Raw genomic sequence first — 21,371 nt, 5'->3', positions numbered from 1 at the left:
AGGAAATGATCCACATAGAACCATATCTTATAGATCTATTAGCTTGTTCAACGTATTTACATAAAGTATACTAAAATTCATAACCAAAGGACTTTTTGGAAACTTAACCCGGGTTCAGGTAGATCAGCTGATTGCGGATCCTAACCCAGAGTGAGATTCAGAACGTCGCGATCAATTTTGTATCTCCAGGAAGTGTCTTGAGATCCATTCAGTACTCTATCTGAAGAGCTGGCCTACCAGTAACTAGCCAAATAGTAGTGGCAACATTTGCTTGTGATACTGGTTTATATAATCATCCTACAATGATTCTACATCTGCTTAAGAGTGATAAGCGAAATTTTTTGGCCAAAAGGATGGGGAACGATCACTTTTGGAATATAACTGAAGTTTATAAAATAGACTAGTACGAAGCGACAATGGAGATGGATAGATCACACACTACGAATGCAAAAAAAGATTCAGACCTGTACGAACATGAAGAAGGACTATCGATAAAGAACTGCAAAAAAATTGACATAGAAAGAAGATACAGAATTAGCCAAAAACAGAAATGGAGAGCTCTAGTCAACAAAATTGGATAAAACCAACAAAATGAAGTATGAGGATAGCGACTTCATCGTTTTACCATAGCTGATGATAATGAATGTACTAGTGTGGTACCAGAAGTACTTGGTCCAACATTTTCAACGTAATCTCCTTTTAACTCCACACAAATCGTCAAGCTCTTCAAAATAGCTGACATCAATTCTTCATTGTTGGAAGATCTTGCCATTTTTTCAAGCCTGGGACCATAAAATAATCCAGGGAGCTAAATCTGGCGATTAAGGTGTATAAGGTAGCTTTGATCATTAATTTAGGCAATTGCAATAAAGGATGTGTGAGCTAGTGCATTGTTTTGATAAAAACACTTTCTTCTTAGCCAAATGCGGACGCTTTTGCTTGATTTGTCCACTAAAACGTTGCAATAATTTCGCATAATACTCGCCGATGGTAGTTTTTCCTTTTCCAAGATTGTCAATGAAAATTATTCCACGCACATCCCAAAAAAACCGACGCCATGACCTTGCCTGCATATGGAACAATCTTTGCCTTCTTTGGAGCCGGTTCTACCTTTTCAGTTCATTGTTTTGATTGTTCTTTCATTTCGGGTGTGAAGTGATGGACCCGCGTTTCCATCCATGGTTATGAAACTGCTTTAATTCTGTGAAACATTGCCAAACACTCGATGGAAACATCTTCACGACGCTGTTTTTGTTCCATTGTTACCAAACGCAGCACCCATCTTGCGCATAGCTTTTTCATGTTGAAATTTTCGGCTAATATGCGATTTTTCGAAATACCTAGTAAGTCTTCTAGTTTGCGCACTTTCAGTCGACGATCATCTAGTTGTGGATTTTCTTTAACATGGTTTTCAGAGGTATTGTATTACATAACGATGACCAATTTTTTCAATGTTACAACTTCACTGATAACGTTCACTATTAATGGCTACCAAACAAATATTAAACAACGTGGCGTCTTCAAACAGTGGAAATTTTCAAGTAGCTACAGCCATCTCTAGGTCAGGCCAGGTACTCCTGGGACTATCCTTGTATGTCATGAGCTTACAAAGAACAATTGTTTCTATAGTAACTAGAATATATTTTAACTTTTATGGAACACGCTGTATAGTAAGTCATAAAAGTAGTTGGTGAAAAATGAGACGCCATCTCTCATCGAAAGACAAAAATTAACTAAAAATTGCTGGTACCATATTCACGAACATTTTTTAAATACGTATTTTGGATAGTAATTAATTGAATACTGACCTACAAACAACTGGGGGACATACAATATACAACAAACGGTTATCACTTAATCCATAACCATACAGTATAGTAATAGCGCACTCGTTGCCAGGTTCATGATTAAGGCCGTATCGTCTTGCCATAGATGCCAATTCGGCGTCTTTTTCCGCATCTCTACCACCAAGATGAACTTCTTTAACCACCATTAGATCCAGAAAACTGAAAAACAGAGTAATCATTGTACAAAGACACACTTAGTAAAAAGGTGGTTTTGATATTAGAGAAACTAGTCATTTTTGATGATCAAACCAAAACATAGTTGCATTATAAGTGACTGAAACTAGAAGGTATATATATAAAGGTTTATTTATGAAAGTCCAATTTTCAACTATAGTTTTGCTCTATCATTTTTTTTCTTTTGTGTAATATATAATGAGGTATATCAAAGACTAAATTGGGCCGGACATAAACAAAGGAAAACCTGGAGAAACCAAATTTAAGAAGATACTAGAATCTTTGAGATAGTAGAATGGGAAGCAAAAACATTTAGTGAAAGAAACCTGACAGTGGAGGCACGAACACAAGCGATGAAAGCATCAAAAGTCAGCGGCTGTCTGAGAGATATAGTGTGGAGAAACAAAGCGATGAGCTCATAGAGCAAGACCAGAATCTATAAAACGTGTGTGAGACCTAATCTCACATATGTCTCAGAAACTAGAGCCGAGACATCAACAATAAAAAGAATAATGAGAACCACAGAGATGAAAATACTACGAACCATTAAGGGAGTCATCCTCAGGGACAGAATAAGGAGTGATAACAAGAGAAGAATTGGGCGTACAGGATGTAGTGAGATGGGCCAAGGCACGAAAAAGATTCTGGACGTACAAAGAATGCAAGGCAAAATGGGCTAAAATTCAGAGAACGAACACACGCAGACCTGTAGGTAGACCACCTCTTTGGAGTTCAGCTTCTTGGGAAGATCCAAGAAGAAGGTCAAACGTACAGGATTGAACAGGACCAGGTCCTATTGAAAGAGGGAGAAGAAGAAGGAAGCAAAATACAGAAATAGAAGGAAACGGAGAGAGTTCATAAACGAAGCCAGGACCAACAAAAAAGTATAACAAAAAGAAAAAGTGGAATAATCCACCCCAATAAAGGGATTTGTAGTCGCACAAAACACTAGGCATCATTCAAGAGATTGAGCGGCATATTGATGAATTAAGATACCTGTTGACAGGCGCAGTGTTGCCTGTCAACACACTTTCACTTGTTGATTTTTGAAGAGTCCGCACCTTTCAGTTTTTATTTGACATTCATAGCAGCCTATCTTGTGATTCATAAACCAAAAAATTGAGTTTGGAAAGAAGTTGGTTAAAGAGCTCAAAAGCTCGTGAAGAGTTGGCCATTTTACAATTTTGAAATTACAGTAAACTTTCAGTTATAGGAGCCTCCGGGTTAACCGAGCTTGTCATTCAAAAATAACAGACATAAATAAAGGTCTTAATAGCGTCTACGGAGAGCAGCGATGGTTATTTGTTTGTACAGTAACAAGCGCGGTCAAACCGTAGACGCCTCTTTTGTGGTCTACTGGCTGTTGCTAGGTCGAGCCGTCATCTCGTGGGAGGGGGAAGATGACACATTCTGGACTCAGTTTGCTCTGAACTCGCGCTGATTTCTATTGGTGCTAGTCGCACTCGCGTAGGAGATTTGTAGTTTCTCTTGAAACAAAATTTGATGCTATTAAACAATGGCACAAGGTGGCTGCTGATTTGGGGGTTGGGAAAGTGACTGTTGGCGATTGAAGACAAAAACGAAATCGTAAAATATGTCAACAAAAGTTTAGTAGTGGTTTTCCTAGTCGAAAGACCTTGAAGAAAGGTGTCTACGACAGACAGCAAACATCTGAAGCCCATTTCTGTGGTTTTCCCAGCTTCGAGGGATGCGCAGTCCTGCGAGTAGGTCGATGCAACAGGCTAAGGCGCTTGGATTTCAAAAGAACTTTAAAGATGGTGAGAAAACGTTTACCGCGAGTGACGGATGACTGGATCGATGGAAGATGAGGTATGGAGTAAGGCAGATATATATTAGTGGTGAGAAGCAAACTCATCTGAAAACGCGCAATTTAAAAAAAGCAAAGAGAAGGTAACGATACTGGCTACAACTAATGCTTCTGGCTCATTGAATCTAAGGGCGCTGCTTATTGGAAAGGCGAAGAATTCTAGAGCCTTCAATGTAAAAGTCAACAATGTACCGCAAACAAACGATTTTGTACCTATCACTGAAGAGTTTTTGATAAAAAAGAGGCTTCCCAGGAAATCTGTTTTACTATGTTTGGATAATGCGCCATCTCATCCTGATGCAAGAACTGTGCAGTGGTGGAGCCAAGGGGTTCTAGTAACGATGAAGAGGATCTACCGGCGAAATCTTCTCCAAATGTTGATTTTGAAGTTAGACGAAGGAATGGCTGTTAAGAATGTCCCTTGTCATACTGGATTGCGTCAACGTGGGATGAGGTAAAAACAACCAACGTTAAAAAGTCATGGAAAAATTTATTTGGCATAGCATGCAAAAAAGTGCCAGAGCTGGAGAACGTGAGTGAACTAGCCTATTGAAGATCAAATCAACGGCGAAGATATTCGTGATTGGTGTAATCAAGATGTCCAGATGGAGATTACCGACGAGGGAATCATCGATATGGTAACTGGTGCTAGAGTCTGTGAAGGATCGACGCTGCTCTCGCTTTCATAGAGCAACAAGAAGAGTGACATCCAGTCTCTACAGCGTTGGCGCAACATTGCATCGTCCAAACGAGGGAAGAGTTTATTTCAGAAGACGATCAAAGAAATAATCTATGTTTCCACTTGCTTTGCAGGTTTGTAATAATGATTATTATATGTTTTGTAGCCTTTAAAGGGGTTTTCCGTCTTTTTTTAACATAAATGAACTTAACTTTCGTATTATCCGAGTTTTCCTGGATTACCTCTGATAATCGGGAGTCTACTGTACTATGGAAATAACAAAACACATTGTATTCAAACAAATGTTTATTCAAAATGAAGAACATAAATTGGAAAATTATTTTTTAAAGGTAATATCGTCTAAGTGACTGGCATTTCTGAAGCCTGGCACATGGATTTTTTGAGAATTTCTTCTTGGATGGTACCCATTTCTTAACTAAAGCTTCCTATAATTGTAGTAATGTGCTTGGTTCACTCAATACACTCTCGTTGGATCTATTACAGGTTGCGCCATCTTGATGCAACGATATTTAATTGTAACCTTATTGTAACCTAATTATGTAACTGCAGCTGAAAAAATTAAGCCCTTTGAAGATAAATCGTTACTTTTGTAGAACGTGAAGATATTCCAATTGAGTGTACTCCTGAATATACAATTTTGTGAGTTGATATGCCCATTCAATTGAAATTGGGTTTCTTCCAAAGCGATCGATCATGGTATTGAAGAAGATTTCTTGGAATTAGATCATGTTTTCTTCAATTCTTGTACTAGCTGTATTTTAAATGTTTGCAGTTTCATATCCAACTCCAATATTCGACGCAGAGTTGTTCGGAGTATCGTCAAAGGGCGTAGATAACTTGGATCGTCCCGCACAATTTTTTTCTTTTTAGGGAGAGTGTATAAAAAGTTTTTGTATTATTGGAAAACTTTAAGATAGCGAACTAAACAGTCTTTTAAATCAAAACTATTTCTTACAGGAATTGCTCACACTGTGTCCCTTTCACTATTTGCCATAGGAATCAAGTTTAAATTGTTTTTTTATTTTCATCAGTTTTTTCTATGACTTGTTTTTACATTTTTTTCCATGTGAAATATGAACTTTGTACGTTGAATTTTATGAATCACTTTATCGTCACTCTGTATTATAGAAGCGCTATTTTCAGAGCATCCTTTCGTTTACAAACTTAAGAAATAAAATTGCAGTTGTAAAAACGATACAGTGGAAGAAGCAGCTTTTAAAAAGCGGTTAAAAAGTGCAAAATATCATTTATTTAGTTATACGAATTTATTGATTTGCCCTCGTATATTAATAATCTTCTTATGTTAATAATCTGGTTATTTTGTAATGAAAGAAATGAAAACAAGCTACACAGAAGTTGGAACTATATTTTTAATTAATAAAATACCTCTTTGTACGACAGCCATGATTGTAAATTACAGACGCTCCGGTTATAATTTTAATTATAAAATACAAACATTGTTGCATCATTTTAATTGGATTGTTAAATTATTCATCTTGATAATTAAAAAGTTTTCTGTACCGCGAAGAGAAGATATTAATTGAATTATTTTATATTAAACACATCAAAAGAAATGAGATAAAGAACATCTAGTAGCCCATGAAATAATGACTTGAACAGAACTGTCAAACGTCAAACGTCTAATATAAAACTCATTACTCGTCCGATTGTTTTTTTTTTCTGAGAAAGATGGATATTTCTGAAAAGTTATTGCAAATGGCATTGGAACAGAAAGAAACCGAGAAGAGATCGAAAATGGTTACGGAATTATCGTCAAGAAAGTGCGAATTGCAAAAATCTTTGAGAGATACTAAATCAATGGTCGATATAAAGCAACACGAATTAGATTCTTTGAAAAAAGAATGTATTTCGTTGAGTTGCGAACTACCCGTTTGGCAAGAGAAAGTTAAAATCGCGAAACAGTTTATGGAAAGTTTAGTTAAACAAGTTGTGGAACAGGACGAGATTGTATATAAACTTCAGGTAAGGATATTATTTCCATTAATAATATGAATTATATGAATAATGAGGTAATTTTATAATAAAAGACGTGTAAATTAGATACAAATTGTTTTTCTTTTCTTAATTGAATGAACAGATTAATTTGAGCGACAAATAAAAGTATGGTAAGATGTAGAGAGATTTAATTTTCTCTAATTAAACAGATCGTAAAAAAATATTTAGCACGGTTGCCACATGTGCAATAAGAAACATTGAAGTTTCGTTTGTTAAGAAAAATTTGAAATATTTCCAATCATTTAACAGAGAATATCTCAATCACGTTTTACAGTGCGTCTCAAGTTAATATAGGACAAAATAATTTTAAAATAAGACAATCGGTTTCAATGAATATTACGCTTTATAAAACTAATTTGTTTGACAACTCTGTAGTGGAAAACTTTTATTTTCTATCATCCCATTTTAACTTTGTTAATTTGTATGTCTAGATAGTATTATTTTTAATTATCCTATTGGCTGAAAATTTTGCACATCCCCACTTTTGATGACAATAAATAATTCAATGAGAAAATAAATGAAATGAATGAATGAAGAATTTTCAAATCAAACATTAAAATTTCACAAGAAACAATGAAGATTTGTAAGTTTACCAACGTGTTACTAATTCAAAATTGATATTTATTAAGAAAATAAAAATTATGGAAAAAATTGATATTTATTAGTAGCATCGGCTGAAATTGAATTATGAATTTTTCGCTTACGATTTATAACAAAAACGCGTCGATGGTCGCGTGGTTAGGTCGCCGCTTTCCATTCAAATGGTCGCAGGCTCAAGTCCGACTGGGAAATGTACAATTATGTCATCATATTTAAGAATTTTTTTCAAATTTACATTTTTATTTTTATAACTATTGTGTTATAAATCATTATTTTGAAGCAAAATGAAATTTCGGGGGCCTATGAGTGGCTGCTTACAATCTAATAATTGGTAGTTTTCTTTAGATAGGTGATTTAGAAAAAACAATTTTTCTTAAAGATTCTTACAAATTTTGATTCTAATACTGTTTTTTGTCGCTATAAAACTGGGAAGCATGAAAAAATCAAGTGAATAATAGCTGTATATTCTCATTTTTTATTAATACCTCCATGGATAATTGCTTTTATCTATAAAACCAATGGTGCATTTCAAAAAACAAACAAAAAATTATTTCCTCCAGATTTCATGGAAGTGTTCTCCAGGATCTTCTGAATTCACAGATTGTATTAGATTAACCACAATTTAGTCCAATGATGTTAGATCCGGCGATCGAGGCGACCAAGTACCAACAATATCTCTATTATGAAATAGAATCCATACATGCTGCTAAACATGTTGGAATATTTATTTTTCTGAATCCCACTGTTGTCGAGCTACGATTTGGTTCATAAGTGAGTTATTCGAGGTCTTCGGAATCAACAGATTCCGTTAGAGCAGCCAAATATTAGTCCAGGGATGTTAGATCCGGCGATCGAGGCGACCAAGTACCAACAATATCTCTATTATGAAATAGAATCCATACATGCTGCTAAACATGTTGGAATATTTATTTTTCTGAATCCCACTGTTGTCGAGCTACGATTTGGTTCATAACTGAGTTATTCGAGGTCTTCGGAATCAACAGATTCCGTTAGAGCAGCCAAATATTAGTCCAGGGATGTTAGATCCGGCGATCGGGGCCGCCAAGTACCAACAATATCTCTATTATGAAATAGAATTCATACAAGCTGCTAAACATGTTAAAATATTTATTTTTCTGAATCCCACTGTTGTCGAGCTACGATTTGGTTCATAAGTGAGTTATTCGAGGTCTTAGGAATCCACAGATTCCGTTAGAGCAGCCAAATATTAGTCCAGGGATGTTAGATCCGGCGATCGGGGCCGCCAAGTACCAACAATATCTCTATTATGAAATAGAATTCATACAAGCTGCTAAACATGTTAAAATATTTATTTTTCTGAATCCCACTGTTGTCGAGCTACGATTTGGTTCATAAGTGAGTTATTCGAGGTCTTCGGAATCAACAGATTCCGTTAGAGCAGCCAAATATTAGTCCAGGGATGTTAGATCCGGCGATCGGGGCCGCCAAGTACCAACAATATCTCTATTATGAAATAGAATTCATACAAGCTGCTAAACATGTTAAAATATTTATTTTTCTGAATCCCACTGTTGTCGAGCTACGATTTGGTTCATAAGTGAGTTATTCGAGGTCTTAGGAATCCACAGATTCCGTTAGAGCAGCCAAATATTAGTCCAGGGATGTTAGATCCGGCGATCGAGGCGACCAAGTACCAACAATATCTCTATTATGAAATAGAATTCATACAAGCTGCTAAACATGTTGGAATATTTATTTTTCTGAATCCCACTGTTGTCGAGCTACGATTTGGTTCATAAGTGAGTTATTCGAGGTCTTAGGAATCCACAGATTCCGTTAGAGCAGCCAAATATTAGTCCAGGGATGTTAGATCCGGCGATCGGACACGTTGAAATATTTATTTTTCTGAATCCCACTGTTGTCGAGCTACGATTTGGTTCATAAGTGAGTTATTCGAGGTCTTCGGAATCAACAGATTCCGTTAGAGCAGCCAAATATTAGTCCAGGGATGTTAGATCCGGCGATCGAGGCGACCAAGTACCAACAATATCTCTATTATGAAATAGAATTCATACAAGCTGCTAAACATGTTGGAATATTTATTTTTCTGAATCCCACTGTTGTCGAGCTACGATTTGGTTCATAAGTGAGTTATTCGAGGTCTTAGGAATCCACAGATTCCGTTAGAGCAGCCAAATATTAGTCCAGGGATGTTAGATCCGGCGATCGGACACGTTGAAATATTTATTTTTCTGAATCCCACTGTTGTCGAGCTACGATTTGGTTCATAAGTGAGTTATTCGAGGTCTTCGGAATCAACAGATTCCGTTAGAGCAGCCAAATATTAGTCCAGGGATGTTAGATCCGGCGATCGAGGCGACCAAGTACCAACAATATCTCTATTATGAAATAGAATTCATACAAGCTGCTAAACATGTTGGAATATTTATTTTTCTGAATCCCACTGTTGTCGAGTTACGATTTATTTCATAAGTGCGTTATTTGAGGTCTTCGGAATCCACAGAAATCATATATTAGTCTAGAGATGTTATATCTGGTAAGCGGGGCGGCCAAGTACCAACAATATTTCTATTATGACATAGAATTCATACAAGCTGCTAAACATGTTGAAATATTTATTTTTCTGAATCCCACTGTTGTCGAGCTACGATTAGGTTCATAAGTAAGTTATTCGAGGTCTTCGGAATCCACAGATTCCGTTAGAGCAGCCAAACATTAGTCCAGGGGTGATAGATCCGGCGATCGGGGCCGCCAAGTACCAACAATATCTCTATTATGAAATAGAATTCATACAAGCTGCTAAACATGTTGAAATATTTATTTTTCTGAATTCTACTGTTGAAACGGTATCATGCTTCATAAGTGTTCTATTCAACATCTTCGGAATCCACAGATTCACAGAAATATTCTCTATTGAAAACAATTACAACACTCGATTATATATTATGACATTTTTCTTACTCAATAGTACATTTTTTTATCTTTATCTGTAGTTTAACTAGTACGGACAACATTTTTTCACATTCGGGTTTAATCTAACGGCATAATATCCCTATAAAAGGTCTTTAAATCAAAATTAAATGGATGATATACTTATTTAGACAGATTTATGGACCCACATCAACGAATGGATTTCCAACGATTCGAAAGGATTACAAAAAAATATATCTTCTGAAAATCGAATAGCTAAATGTGCGGATACTGAAGAAAAAATCAAAGAAGAGAGATTGAAGCAGATTAAATTGGAGGGTAAATTGCAAGCAATGAGAACGTTCGAAAAATATCAGCAGAAAAAAATTGCCGAAATGCGTCAAATTAAAAATATTATAGATAATGCTGATACGATTTGAATCTTTCGATTATTTATAAAAATAATTTGTTCCGAATGTTGTAAAATAATTAAATGTAATAACGTAATATAAATTTTTTTAAATACGCTAGAAAATTTATTTAAACAAAATAAATCTGGTCGCGTTACAAACAGAATTAATCATATCCGAATAAAAATATCAGTTAATACGTATGCAATTACATACAACTTAATTCTGCGTTCTATTTAAACAATATCAGTCTGTTTCGTTATTGACGCCTGCCGGAGCATCTAACCAAAATACCTCGAACGGATCAGTACTTTCGATGTTTCTAGTTTGTTGTTAATTATAAACTAAATTTAAGCATAACGACATGAAATTATTTGAATTGACATTAAATTCTGATAGTCAGAATAAAAGTGATCAATGCTTCTCATCCCCGTCAAGAAGCCGTTGGACTTTGATGTTGGTGAAGGGACCCAGCGGCCGTTCTTTTCGGGAGCGTTGACTTGGGCATTTGGAGGAGGGATGGTGTAATGGATGGCTCATTTTAATGGGTTTATGATGGTATGGGATGAATGGTACCTGAGCCCTAATCAGTTGTCGCGAAAAATACCTGCGGAAAACCTGCAAAAATTTCAAGGGCCCTGGAAGAGCACTGAGCAAACAGGGATCTCGGAACCCACTATCGGTCTTTACCGATATCGAAACTCTGACAGGCGCTGTTGACAAGGTTCAGCTCAAACGCCGCAATGTTAAGGGTGTGGAGAGTGGTTGAAATAAAGTAAAGCAATAAGAGACTAGTCTGAACAAGTTACGCCATGTTTGAATTGAATCATGAGGTATGAACACTTTGATTGCCGAATCTAAATACTTTTGATTATTTATCTGAGGTTCATTCCAATACAGCAACATTAATAAATGTTAGGTACGGTTCTTGATTAAATTAAAAATTGCGTTATACAGGGTCAGCATAACTCTCTCGAATAATCGTCAGGTTTCCATGCGAGAAGTCTCGTGGGTCCGTACTTTTTTTACGGTGACGTGACGAGCCAAAGTTATCTGGAAACGCATGAAGATTTACGTGGGTCAATGGTCAACGATCAAACATTCGCGAATATCTGTCATTTCGTGCATGATGGAGCTTCATCGCGTTACGCGTGCAGATTTAGGCAGACTAGGATTCGTTTAGTTGACATGCTACGATTTCTTGCTATGGGGCCTTCTCAAGGACCGCGTTTTTGCAAGAGAATCACGCATCCCTCCCGATCTTCGAACTGCTATTGAAGAAGAATTTAAAACTCTTCATGGACAGCTCAACATGCTTAGCCGGACCTGCTCCTTCATTGAAAAACTTTGCCGTAAACGCATTGGGCATCTATTTAAGCACTTACAACCTTTTTCGTATCCTTTTTGTAATATCTTTTAATAAAATCATTTTGACGCCGCATTTTCTTCTTTTAATGCAAATCCGTTGCCTGACTTATACCGACTGATCCTTTATATTAGAGTGATATTTTTGAAAATTTGCATTGGCACAAATTTTTACGCAGATAAAATTTTCCATTTCTATAAATTATAATGTGCATCGAGCGGAAGAAAATGGAAAGGTAATTCAATTTCACCTTGTCGGTATATGGTTTATCGCATTTTCCTTTTTCTCGAACCTTGATTGTAACATTGGAGTAAGAAGGCAATGAGTTGTATGTCCTGGATCTAAAATGAATTTATGTCGGCGCCGAAGGATGTTTTTCACGTTCTTGAAATCCTTGTTGTAGGAAATTCAATCAAACTAGCTTAACGCCTTCTCAGATAGGATTGTATATATGTATCAAGGAAGTAAATTATCCTCCATGAGTAGACATTTAGTATACTTCATCTATTCTTACTTGAAGGACTATTAGAAGTTACAAAGAATTCCCAACGCAAAACTGATATACTGGGGTGAGTTTCCGAAAAGTTGTGTACGATAAAAATGTGTTTGTTTGTTGTTTGTACATTCTTAGTAATCCTGATAAGAAATCAAAATGTCGCCGAAGAACATGTACGTTCAGATAAAAAATATGACTGTCTAAGGGTCGTTCTACACGAGCGACAAAAACGCGAGCGGTTAATCATTCAAACACGCGAAAATTTTCGGCAGGTGAATGATTAACTATTCTAGATTATCCAAAAACGCTTTAAATTTGCTGGATTTGATGTGTTGTTGTTTACCAACCAAGTTTATTGAGCATATTAAAAAAAAAGGTAAAAAAAGGCGTTGGTTTATCCTAGCCCTAGCCCAGTTGGAGCGAATCGCTTTACCTTAGAGACGTACAAAGCGTCGGCAACTTTTATCCAACATTTTGAATTTATATCTCGGTTTAAATACTCCTTGCGTTTCAAATCATAAAGAGCAAGTTGCGCTTTTAGTTCAATTATGAACCTTTCTGTATCAAACATACCAATCAACATAGAATTCTTAATTTAAACTCTGTGTTTTTGGGAAAAACGCGATTTATTTGCCGGAAAACGATTGCGTTTTTCTAGCTCGTGTAGAATGGCCCTAAAGTAAGTTGTGGGCCAAAAACCTAGATTTCCAAAATACAATTTCTATCATAACATCACAACAACACCCGGCAAAAATAAACGATGATTGCGATTTTTTTCAAACACTGGAATGTCATTCTATATCCAATGTGAAGAAATATGACCAATTTAATTTTTCCGAAAAACATGTTTTGACCCCTGTGGCGCCATGTGGAAGTCTACGTTTTGATACGATATTTCAGAATTTCAAGTTGTACACTCAATTTAAACGGCCGTCATTATGGCCCAAATTGACCTATCGGGACCAATTTTTTTTAAAATGTGTCTTATTTATTCTACTTTCACCTGGTGCTCGCAAAATTAACATTCAAACAAAAATTTTCCCGTAAATCCGGAAAAACTAAAAAAATCACTTTTTGCGCAAAAACCGATTTCTCAAAAACCTCATCATTATTTAGCACGAATTTTGGATACGAAAATGTCGGTTTTGACCTACCCAAGCCTCACAGACGTTATATAATTCAAACTCAGCACTTATAATGTAGATTTTATCGTAAAACTAACAACTTCATCGTATTCTAAGTGAAAAAATGCAAGGAAAACATATATAACTTCATTTATAAACATTTTTAGTGGTACTCAGCCTATCCGACAAATAAAAATCGTCAGAAGCCACTCATTTACAAGTCCCCAAAAAAATAAATTAGACAGTGAGACAGAAATGCTTTATTGTTAAAGAATTTTTACAATTTTTAGACAAAAGCTTGTGAAAACTAAAAAACAAACACAAATAACTAAGCAGAGATACGAATAAAATAAAATTTCAATATACAGAAGAAACCACAATGAATAACAAACTTATAGGTAATAGTAATAGGTTATAATTAATATATAAGTCCATAGCAAAATTAAATTAGTATGCAGCTTGTCCGGAATTAAATATTATTATTAGTATATAAAAATCGTTTATCGATTAGAAGGTACTTTCCAGTAAATATGCCCTCAAATTATTTCGGAATGCGTGAAAAGATAATATCGATTCAATTTCAATTGGCAAGTGATTGTGCATTTTTTTGCATTGTAAAATATTGAGCCCTTAAGGTCGTGCTCCGCGTTCCTAAGCGGATAGCCGTGCAACGATCATCCTGAAATGTCGCACCACACGTGCCCCAAAATAGAAGGGCATATCGTAGATGCGACTCAATAAGGGCATAATAAACTGTAAAGGAGGTAGACATTTTCGTTGCGGGGCCGTATTTTGGTTAACTGCCGCCTGGCAAAAAGCTAGGTCAGAGGTTGCTGAAAAACATATCCAAAATTTCTGTTAATTCCTAGAACACTAGCTGAAAGTAGGTCAATTTGGGCCATAATGGCGGCCGTTTGAAATGCTTAAATAGCGTATTCACAATGTAGATTCCTCATCACGCCATAGGGCTCAAAAAACGTTTTTCGGGAAAATAAAAGTAGCTATATTTCTTTAATTTGAATATAGAATGATATACCAAACTTTGAAAAAGATCGAAGACGTCGATTTTTTTCCTGGATGAATCCATTTAGTTATTTTTTGCGTTCCAGTGTAGGAGCGGTGTAGGTTATGCGTGGTCTATTTATATCAGAATCATTTAACGGACATATTTCAGGATCTATTACAAAATTTCAGTTTGACTATGGAGAGAGTATTTGGTCGAAAGTTGAGATTAAAATGATCAAAAAACCAATAAACTGAGGTTGAGAAAAATCTATGTTTTTAGCCATTATAAACATTCCTGCCTCCTAACTTACCTGTTGTAAGTCCTACTTTCTCCCTACATCCAAAACGAATCTAAAGGAACGTCATTTTGAGGTATCAGGAAACTTTCAAATGGTTTCAACTGACCAGATGTATCTGCTTTCAATGTGACTACAAGGAGTGGAAGAACCGATTCCGAAACTTCGTGACTTCTTAAGGAAATCACTCTGAAGGAGACTATTAGGGTTACTAATTTGAAAAACAAGTTTCCTAATCTAATTTCCACAGCTCCTAGAGTAGCTTTACCAATCGAAAGTTTGACAATAATTTGATTTCTCTAGTAATAAAAAACAAAAACTAACGACGCCGTCAAAGTATACGTTATATCGAACTTCGTAATATAGTGAAAATAAAAAATTACATGTAGTACAACTTCTTACGTTTTGTAGTGGATTAAATGTATCAGTTTCCATGGAAATAAATGAAAGTATCTACGAGGGTGTTTGGAAAGAAATCCCATGCGTTGAAAGATTCTCACTAAAATTTCAGCCATTTTGGATGTTCAGTTTTTATTTGACTATTGTATAAATCAGTCGTTGCATTGAGCCGTCATCAAATAGTTGTTTTTGAAAGGCAATACGCCTACGCAAGTTAGTTACTACTACTAGTTAGATACTACGTACGAAGACTTAACCATCATTTACGACTGTAGACCTTTACACCCCAATTTATTAAGTCACCAAACATCAAACCAAAATAAACGCCCATTAACATGTCAAAAAGTTTTTGTACCGAATCTCCCACGAGCTTGAATTATTACTCGGTTGCAATTTGTCTACGAAAATTTTCCTTGGCCAAAACTTGGAGAAGTTTCAAAAAATTAACATCTGGAATAAATTTCGGGAAATAATTCAAGTTCTAACAAGATCACGAGTGGAAATTATTAGAAAAAGTAGTTGAAACAATGCAGATTCACATAGCTACAAATCATTACAGTTTCGTGGTTGAATAATCTGATTATTTTGAAGTACTTGAGTCAAAGCTAGATGAAGTTTCATTAAATTTCTTTAACACAGAACTAAATCAATTTAAATATATAACGAGAGGAACCGTGCTGCCCGTAGCAATGACTTTGTGGATAATTATAGCTTCGTCATAAAATCAATCAATACTTATTTCGTCAAAGGGTTACAAACGAAGAACTTACCTCAATTAGAACGTGAAATATGCAGCTTTGAATGGAGAAAAGTCATTTCCAAAAAATGTCCTCACTTAACTCTCCTCAGACTCAACCAATTCACTCATATTATATCTCAGATGAAAGGACTTGATTTACTGAATGTTCTTAGACCAAACTTACCTCAATGAGAACTCGAAATATGAAAGGAGAGATCTATGAACACATCGGAAATGAATGAGAAAATAGTCATAACTTAAGAAGGCATAAGTTGAGTGCTTGTTGATAAATCTAGGCGGTCAAAAAGGAAAGGAAGCAGCTAGTTGACTATTTAAGTCAAAATACTTATCGATCAAATTATAAAGTGACAAAACATTCCATCTTAGTCTGTTTATATATAATCCATCCCACAGCTTCTCATCCCCATAAAAAAATAGAACTCACCCATCGTCTAATGTAGTACCGGTACTTTGTTCACCAGACGTTTGTAACGCCAGCTTCGTAAGTAGACCTGGCGCCAAAGTGTCTTCAGGATTAAATGATAGATTAAAATCGGTAGTGAAAGGATCCGTTGATTCGTTGGATGATCCAGCCTTAAGACCACTCCAACTTGGTCTGACCCATGTTAAGGTCGTCGAGGATCTATCTAGACGAAGATAGAGTAGAACGCCTTTAGTACCTGAAGGTGGAGAGGGCCCTTCCAAACCTTCCCATATAACGCACGTACTACCGTGGTGGAGGATCTGGAAAAAATGCAAATTTCAATGTTACTTTTTAGTTCCTTGCAAACTTTCTTCAATTTTATTGTAGCTATCATCTTATTTATCTGCTAGTTATTATAAAACAAAGGGAAATTGATAATTATGGAGATAAAATGGGAAAACAAATTATTTAGTTAGTATTTACTGTTAGAGGTTCTTTAATAATCGATATTTGGCATAAAAGTGGGTCAAGGTCATCTAGTTATGCGCGGGATATTCAAAAGTAGTTGTTTGTTTATTTAAATTACGCTGTAGCGAGTGTCGATCGAGCTCTCTTTTATTATTAACGACGCAGTACGTGTGGAGGGAGATGGATATGAATTTGTGGGACCTTCTGGTCACAAAAGTTCGTAATTATCTTGAGAAGGTGAATTGCTTGACCCACTATATTTACTAAGAACGTCACAAATGTCACAAACCACACCATATAGTCACTATTTGTGATTACATGGGCGTTTTAAGGATCACTTGGGTATTTTCATTAGGCAAAATGAGTCAATTCCGCTTCTCAACGAATCTACTGACGTCAAAGCGCACCTCATCGCTTCGTAAAGTCACCATTCACTACTTTCTGCTAAACCAACCCAATAATTTGATTTTGTAAGTGTATAAATTCAAATACGCACAGGTATTTTCATTTCTCTTCTAGATAAGATTTATTCAAGTTTGCATATAATTCTTCCGATTATGGACAGATCAGTTGCTCAATTGTGTATCTCTCCATGATTGAATCTAGCAGAAGGTTGAAGAAAAGTAATCGTCAAAGAAATTTGCTCAAAAAACTTGACGTAAAGGTGTTAATAACATCTATAACGTGCGTTAAGGTTGAACTACCCTCCACAAGAGCCAAATATATCATGTCATCTACATCAGTGAAAAACTTTTTCATTTTCTCGTCCAATTCTCTAGCTAAATTGACCAACAGACTCCTAAAGCAAAGCAGCAGCAGTTATAATTATGGCACCGACCACTTTTTTCTTGTTTACTTTATTCAGCTTCGTTATTTTCTTCTCCTTTCTTCTTCAGCTTTGTTTGAGGTTAGGTAATGTCAAACGACGTGCAATATTCGTCTATGTAATATTTTCATCTTGCATAGCATTGGATCCAATTTCCTGCATGTTGTCTTGCAAGCAATTCGTTTGGTTTTAAGATAGACATGTTTTTATGAAATAGACAAAAGACGTATTAGGAAACCTTTCTCATTTTTCAAGAAGTTTCGAATCACAAGGGTTGTGCGAAAAGTACCAAGTTTTCAATGAGCTAGAGCCGCAAAGGAAGGTGTTAGATTGAATCCAATAACAGTGCCGTACTTAGTAGTTCCACCAATCTCGAGGTTTTCTGTCACCTGGTGGCCATCAGAGATAGTAGTGTTGAGCACCATTCCCGCCAAGTCCCAGGCTGGATCAGTAAAACGGTTTTTCCATACAAAAAACTTACTACTCGTGGAGATTCATTCGAAATTAAGTGAGGTTTACGGTGAAAGGCTCATCTCCGTTCAGGACTTCCGAAAATGGTGCACGAGGGGTCCCACGGAAGTTCACGATGAAGAACGGATGCAAGACCGCCAATTTCGGATGCGATTGTCTAGAAGATTAACAGTGAGCTGCTCAAAGATCAAAGTGTCACTGTTCGCGAACTTGTTGAATGTATTTCTGAAGCTTCTCATGGCACAATTGAAAAAACTTTAATAGAAACGTCAGGTTATCGCAAAGTGAGTGATCGTTAGGTTTCCCGAATGTTGACTGACTGACACAAAAGTCACAAAAGATGAAACGTGGCGTCACTCCAGTTCATCGTCAATAAATCAATTCAAAGAAACTCAGTAGGCATTAAAGGTTCTGGCGACTGTGTTTTGGGATCGAAAAGGGTTACTCCTTATCGATGTTATGCAATCTGGGACGCACAGCTTGTGAAGACATTTGGGTGGACTGGTATGCTCCATCCTCCGTACAACGTGGACTTCGTCCCCAGCGATTATAATCCTTCCACAAGCCGAGAGAACGCTTAAGTGGTAAACGCTTCAAACGCGACGATAATGTCTGAGCTGTGATTAAACGCTTCCACAACGGTTTGACGGGAGACTTTAACTTATGAATTCTAAGGTTGTCATAATTGTGCCAAAAAGATTGAAATAATGTTGGAAAATAGACAACAGTGTAAACTTTTCAACGATGTATAAAGTGATAACAATAAAAAAGTGTAAAAACCTCCGTAATAAACATCGAAGAAAAACCTTGGGCGATTTTTAATGTGCCTTTCTCATTTGATACATTTTCTATTCAACTTTGAGAACAGCGGTAATTGACAAATGACAGATGATCTAACCTGTATGACATGTTGATCTATTTTCGTCAATGGCGACGATAAGCACACAAAGCTAACTCCATGGTCGTGTACAAGTGGTTGTACAGGGTGATAATCATCTACATCACAGTCATATTCGGCGTCCAGTTCGACTTTTTCCGGGGGTCCGAACGCTAAAACGCGTTGTTCATTTATAGCTGATGACCTAGAAAGAGAAATAACATAATCATTAACTTTTAATAGCTTTTTTATAATTATAAATTTTTCTCAAGGTATCAATAACGGAGCTCAAATTTAATATGTACCTTTCCTCTAAGGTATGCTACTCCTGCAACATTTAGGGGAAATTCTTGGCGAATTTGACGTTACGAAATTCTCATGGTCGATGGAATCCTAATAATCATAAACCCTTCTACCTTTTCTCCATGTTTCTGTTGTTAATTGGATATTCCGTTATATCCCTAGATATTTCGGTCTGAAATTTTAACACTTCTAAACCAATTACCGAGTCAATGTAATCGATAATAGGGGTAATCAAATGATGCCTTTAGAGGACAAAGGAAGCTTGCGAGATGACCGTCAAATTAGGAACTTAATTGTGGTCTATAGTTAATATAATTAAGTCTTGGAATCGGCCATAAATAACATTATGATGAAGTGTTAAATGAAGGTGAATAAACACACTTTTTCAAGTTTACCTCCAATCTCTGATAACGATAACTTGGTTATCGAAACGCACGTCAGACAGTGTGATTGTGAGTGTTGGTGTAGTTTATACAGTGTGTTCAGTATTGAAACAAATTGATAATTTATATTCAATAAAAGTAGGTTGGTTCTAATTGGAAGAAATATAAAAAGTTTGATGTCCATTTCGAAGATTCAATACAAGATGTTTTCAAGTCAAGATATTCAATGACATTTGACGTTTTAAACGTTTGACGTTTTACACATTGTACCAACCGTTTTATATTGTTTTGTACTATTTCAATGTTTGACGTTTTAACGTTCTTTGTTTGGTGAAAGTGTATGTTGAGGTGATATTTGGTCACCTTCTACGCAGTGAAACGGAAACATAGAATTAACAGAATAGTATAAATAGCGAAATGGTCGTGAAATATATATAGAATAACAGAAGATGGATGAGTAGAACGCGTACTAAGAGGTAGAGAGGGTGGGATCAAAAAAAAAGGAGGACCAAGGAAAAATAGTTAGGTTAGAAGAGATGTGAGAACAGTGGGAATGAGAAAATTGCAAAAATGAAAACAAAGTGTGAAATATCTCGAAAGCGAGAGCTAGATGGCGCTATCTAGACACATACCGCGAAATTCAAAGTAGCCGCTTGCATAAGGAGGCGTCTCAACTCGTGAGGGCTCTTCAACTGATATAGGTTATGAGTTTGAGAAAGACTTGTATGACACATTTTATTTTTATCCTCAAATTTATAAAAACTTCATGATTTACAAACTAGCATTAATGCACTATAGATATAGATTCTATTCATAAAGTTGAATTCAAAAAGTAATGACCTAATCAACCAGCTCTTTGAATGCGTATTTTCGAGATAATCTCATCAAATTGGATGTCGTTGTGGATACGAAACGTCGATATCTTGCATTTATTTTCGAGACTTGTAATTACATCAAGATTAGGTCGTTTAGGCGTCTCGTTTCTCTGCGTCCTTACCATGAAAATCTTTTGTTCGTGACTTTGATCTACTTCGAGCACAACTTTTTATAAACTTAGTCCTATTTATTGGATGCTCAGTCTTGATATACGAGGGCGGTTTTGAGGAAGAGTGAGTTCACTGTAAGGAAACTATTTTACTATTCCACAAAATCTATTTCTAATTTCACACGCTTGGTCCAGAGAGTTTCCAATTACCTCATCTACTTGAAATCGCTTTTCATCAACCTATTTTTTGGTAACGAAAAGTAATTGAACGCAGTTTATGTGTGTTGTAAGCACATGCATCAGTTTTCACTATTTTTATCATGAAGATGAAAACATTATTTATTAGTATTAGTTGTTGTGACAAAATTTATTATCAAATCGAATATTATTTTTATAAAAGCTGAAAATATTTTTCTATATGGTATTCCGTCTCACCAAAACTGATAATTACGTAATTAAAGCAAAAAGGCAGTATTTGAAAAAAGTAAATGTGTAGTGTGCCATTTTAGAAGTAACGTTATGTCAGTTACTCACAAATTTTGCAAAGATTTATGGTTGATCTTTCTTTGAATATAGGACAAACTCATTTCTTTCAACATGATAGCTGCCTTGCACATTTTACACAAAGGAATACTGATTGGCTTAATAATCAATTTGGAGAATGATGGTTTTGGAAAATGAGTATGACATATTATTATTAGCAAAAAAAAATACGCGGAAC

The 21,371-nt window shown here is 35.8% G+C and overlaps 1 protein-coding gene across 3 annotated transcripts in view; it reads right to left on the bottom strand.

Annotated features, from left to right (window-relative positions):
* Positions 1-21,371, bottom strand: part of LOC130449129 (1-phosphatidylinositol 4,5-bisphosphate phosphodiesterase epsilon-1-like) — a 337,095-nt gene that overhangs the window by 50,022 nt on the left and 265,702 nt on the right. For all 3 annotated transcript variants that reach the window (XM_056786816.1, XM_056786818.1, XM_056786817.1), the window contains 3 exons: positions 19,001-19,184; positions 16,359-16,657; positions 1,809-2,006 (listed from right to left, as the gene is read on the bottom strand). In XM_056786816.1, coding sequence (XP_056642794.1) covers positions 1,809-2,006; positions 16,359-16,657; positions 19,001-19,184 — 681 coding nt within the window. The remainder of the gene's footprint in view (positions 1-1,808; positions 2,007-16,358; positions 16,658-19,000; positions 19,185-21,371) is intronic.

Source organism: Diorhabda sublineata, chromosome 9 (genome assembly GCF_026230105.1).
Source record: "Diorhabda sublineata isolate icDioSubl1.1 chromosome 9, icDioSubl1.1, whole genome shotgun sequence".
In the NCBI taxonomy this organism is placed as follows: Eukaryota; Metazoa; Arthropoda; class Insecta; order Coleoptera; family Chrysomelidae; genus Diorhabda; species Diorhabda sublineata.
This window is presented reverse-complemented; position numbering and strand designations above follow the sequence as displayed.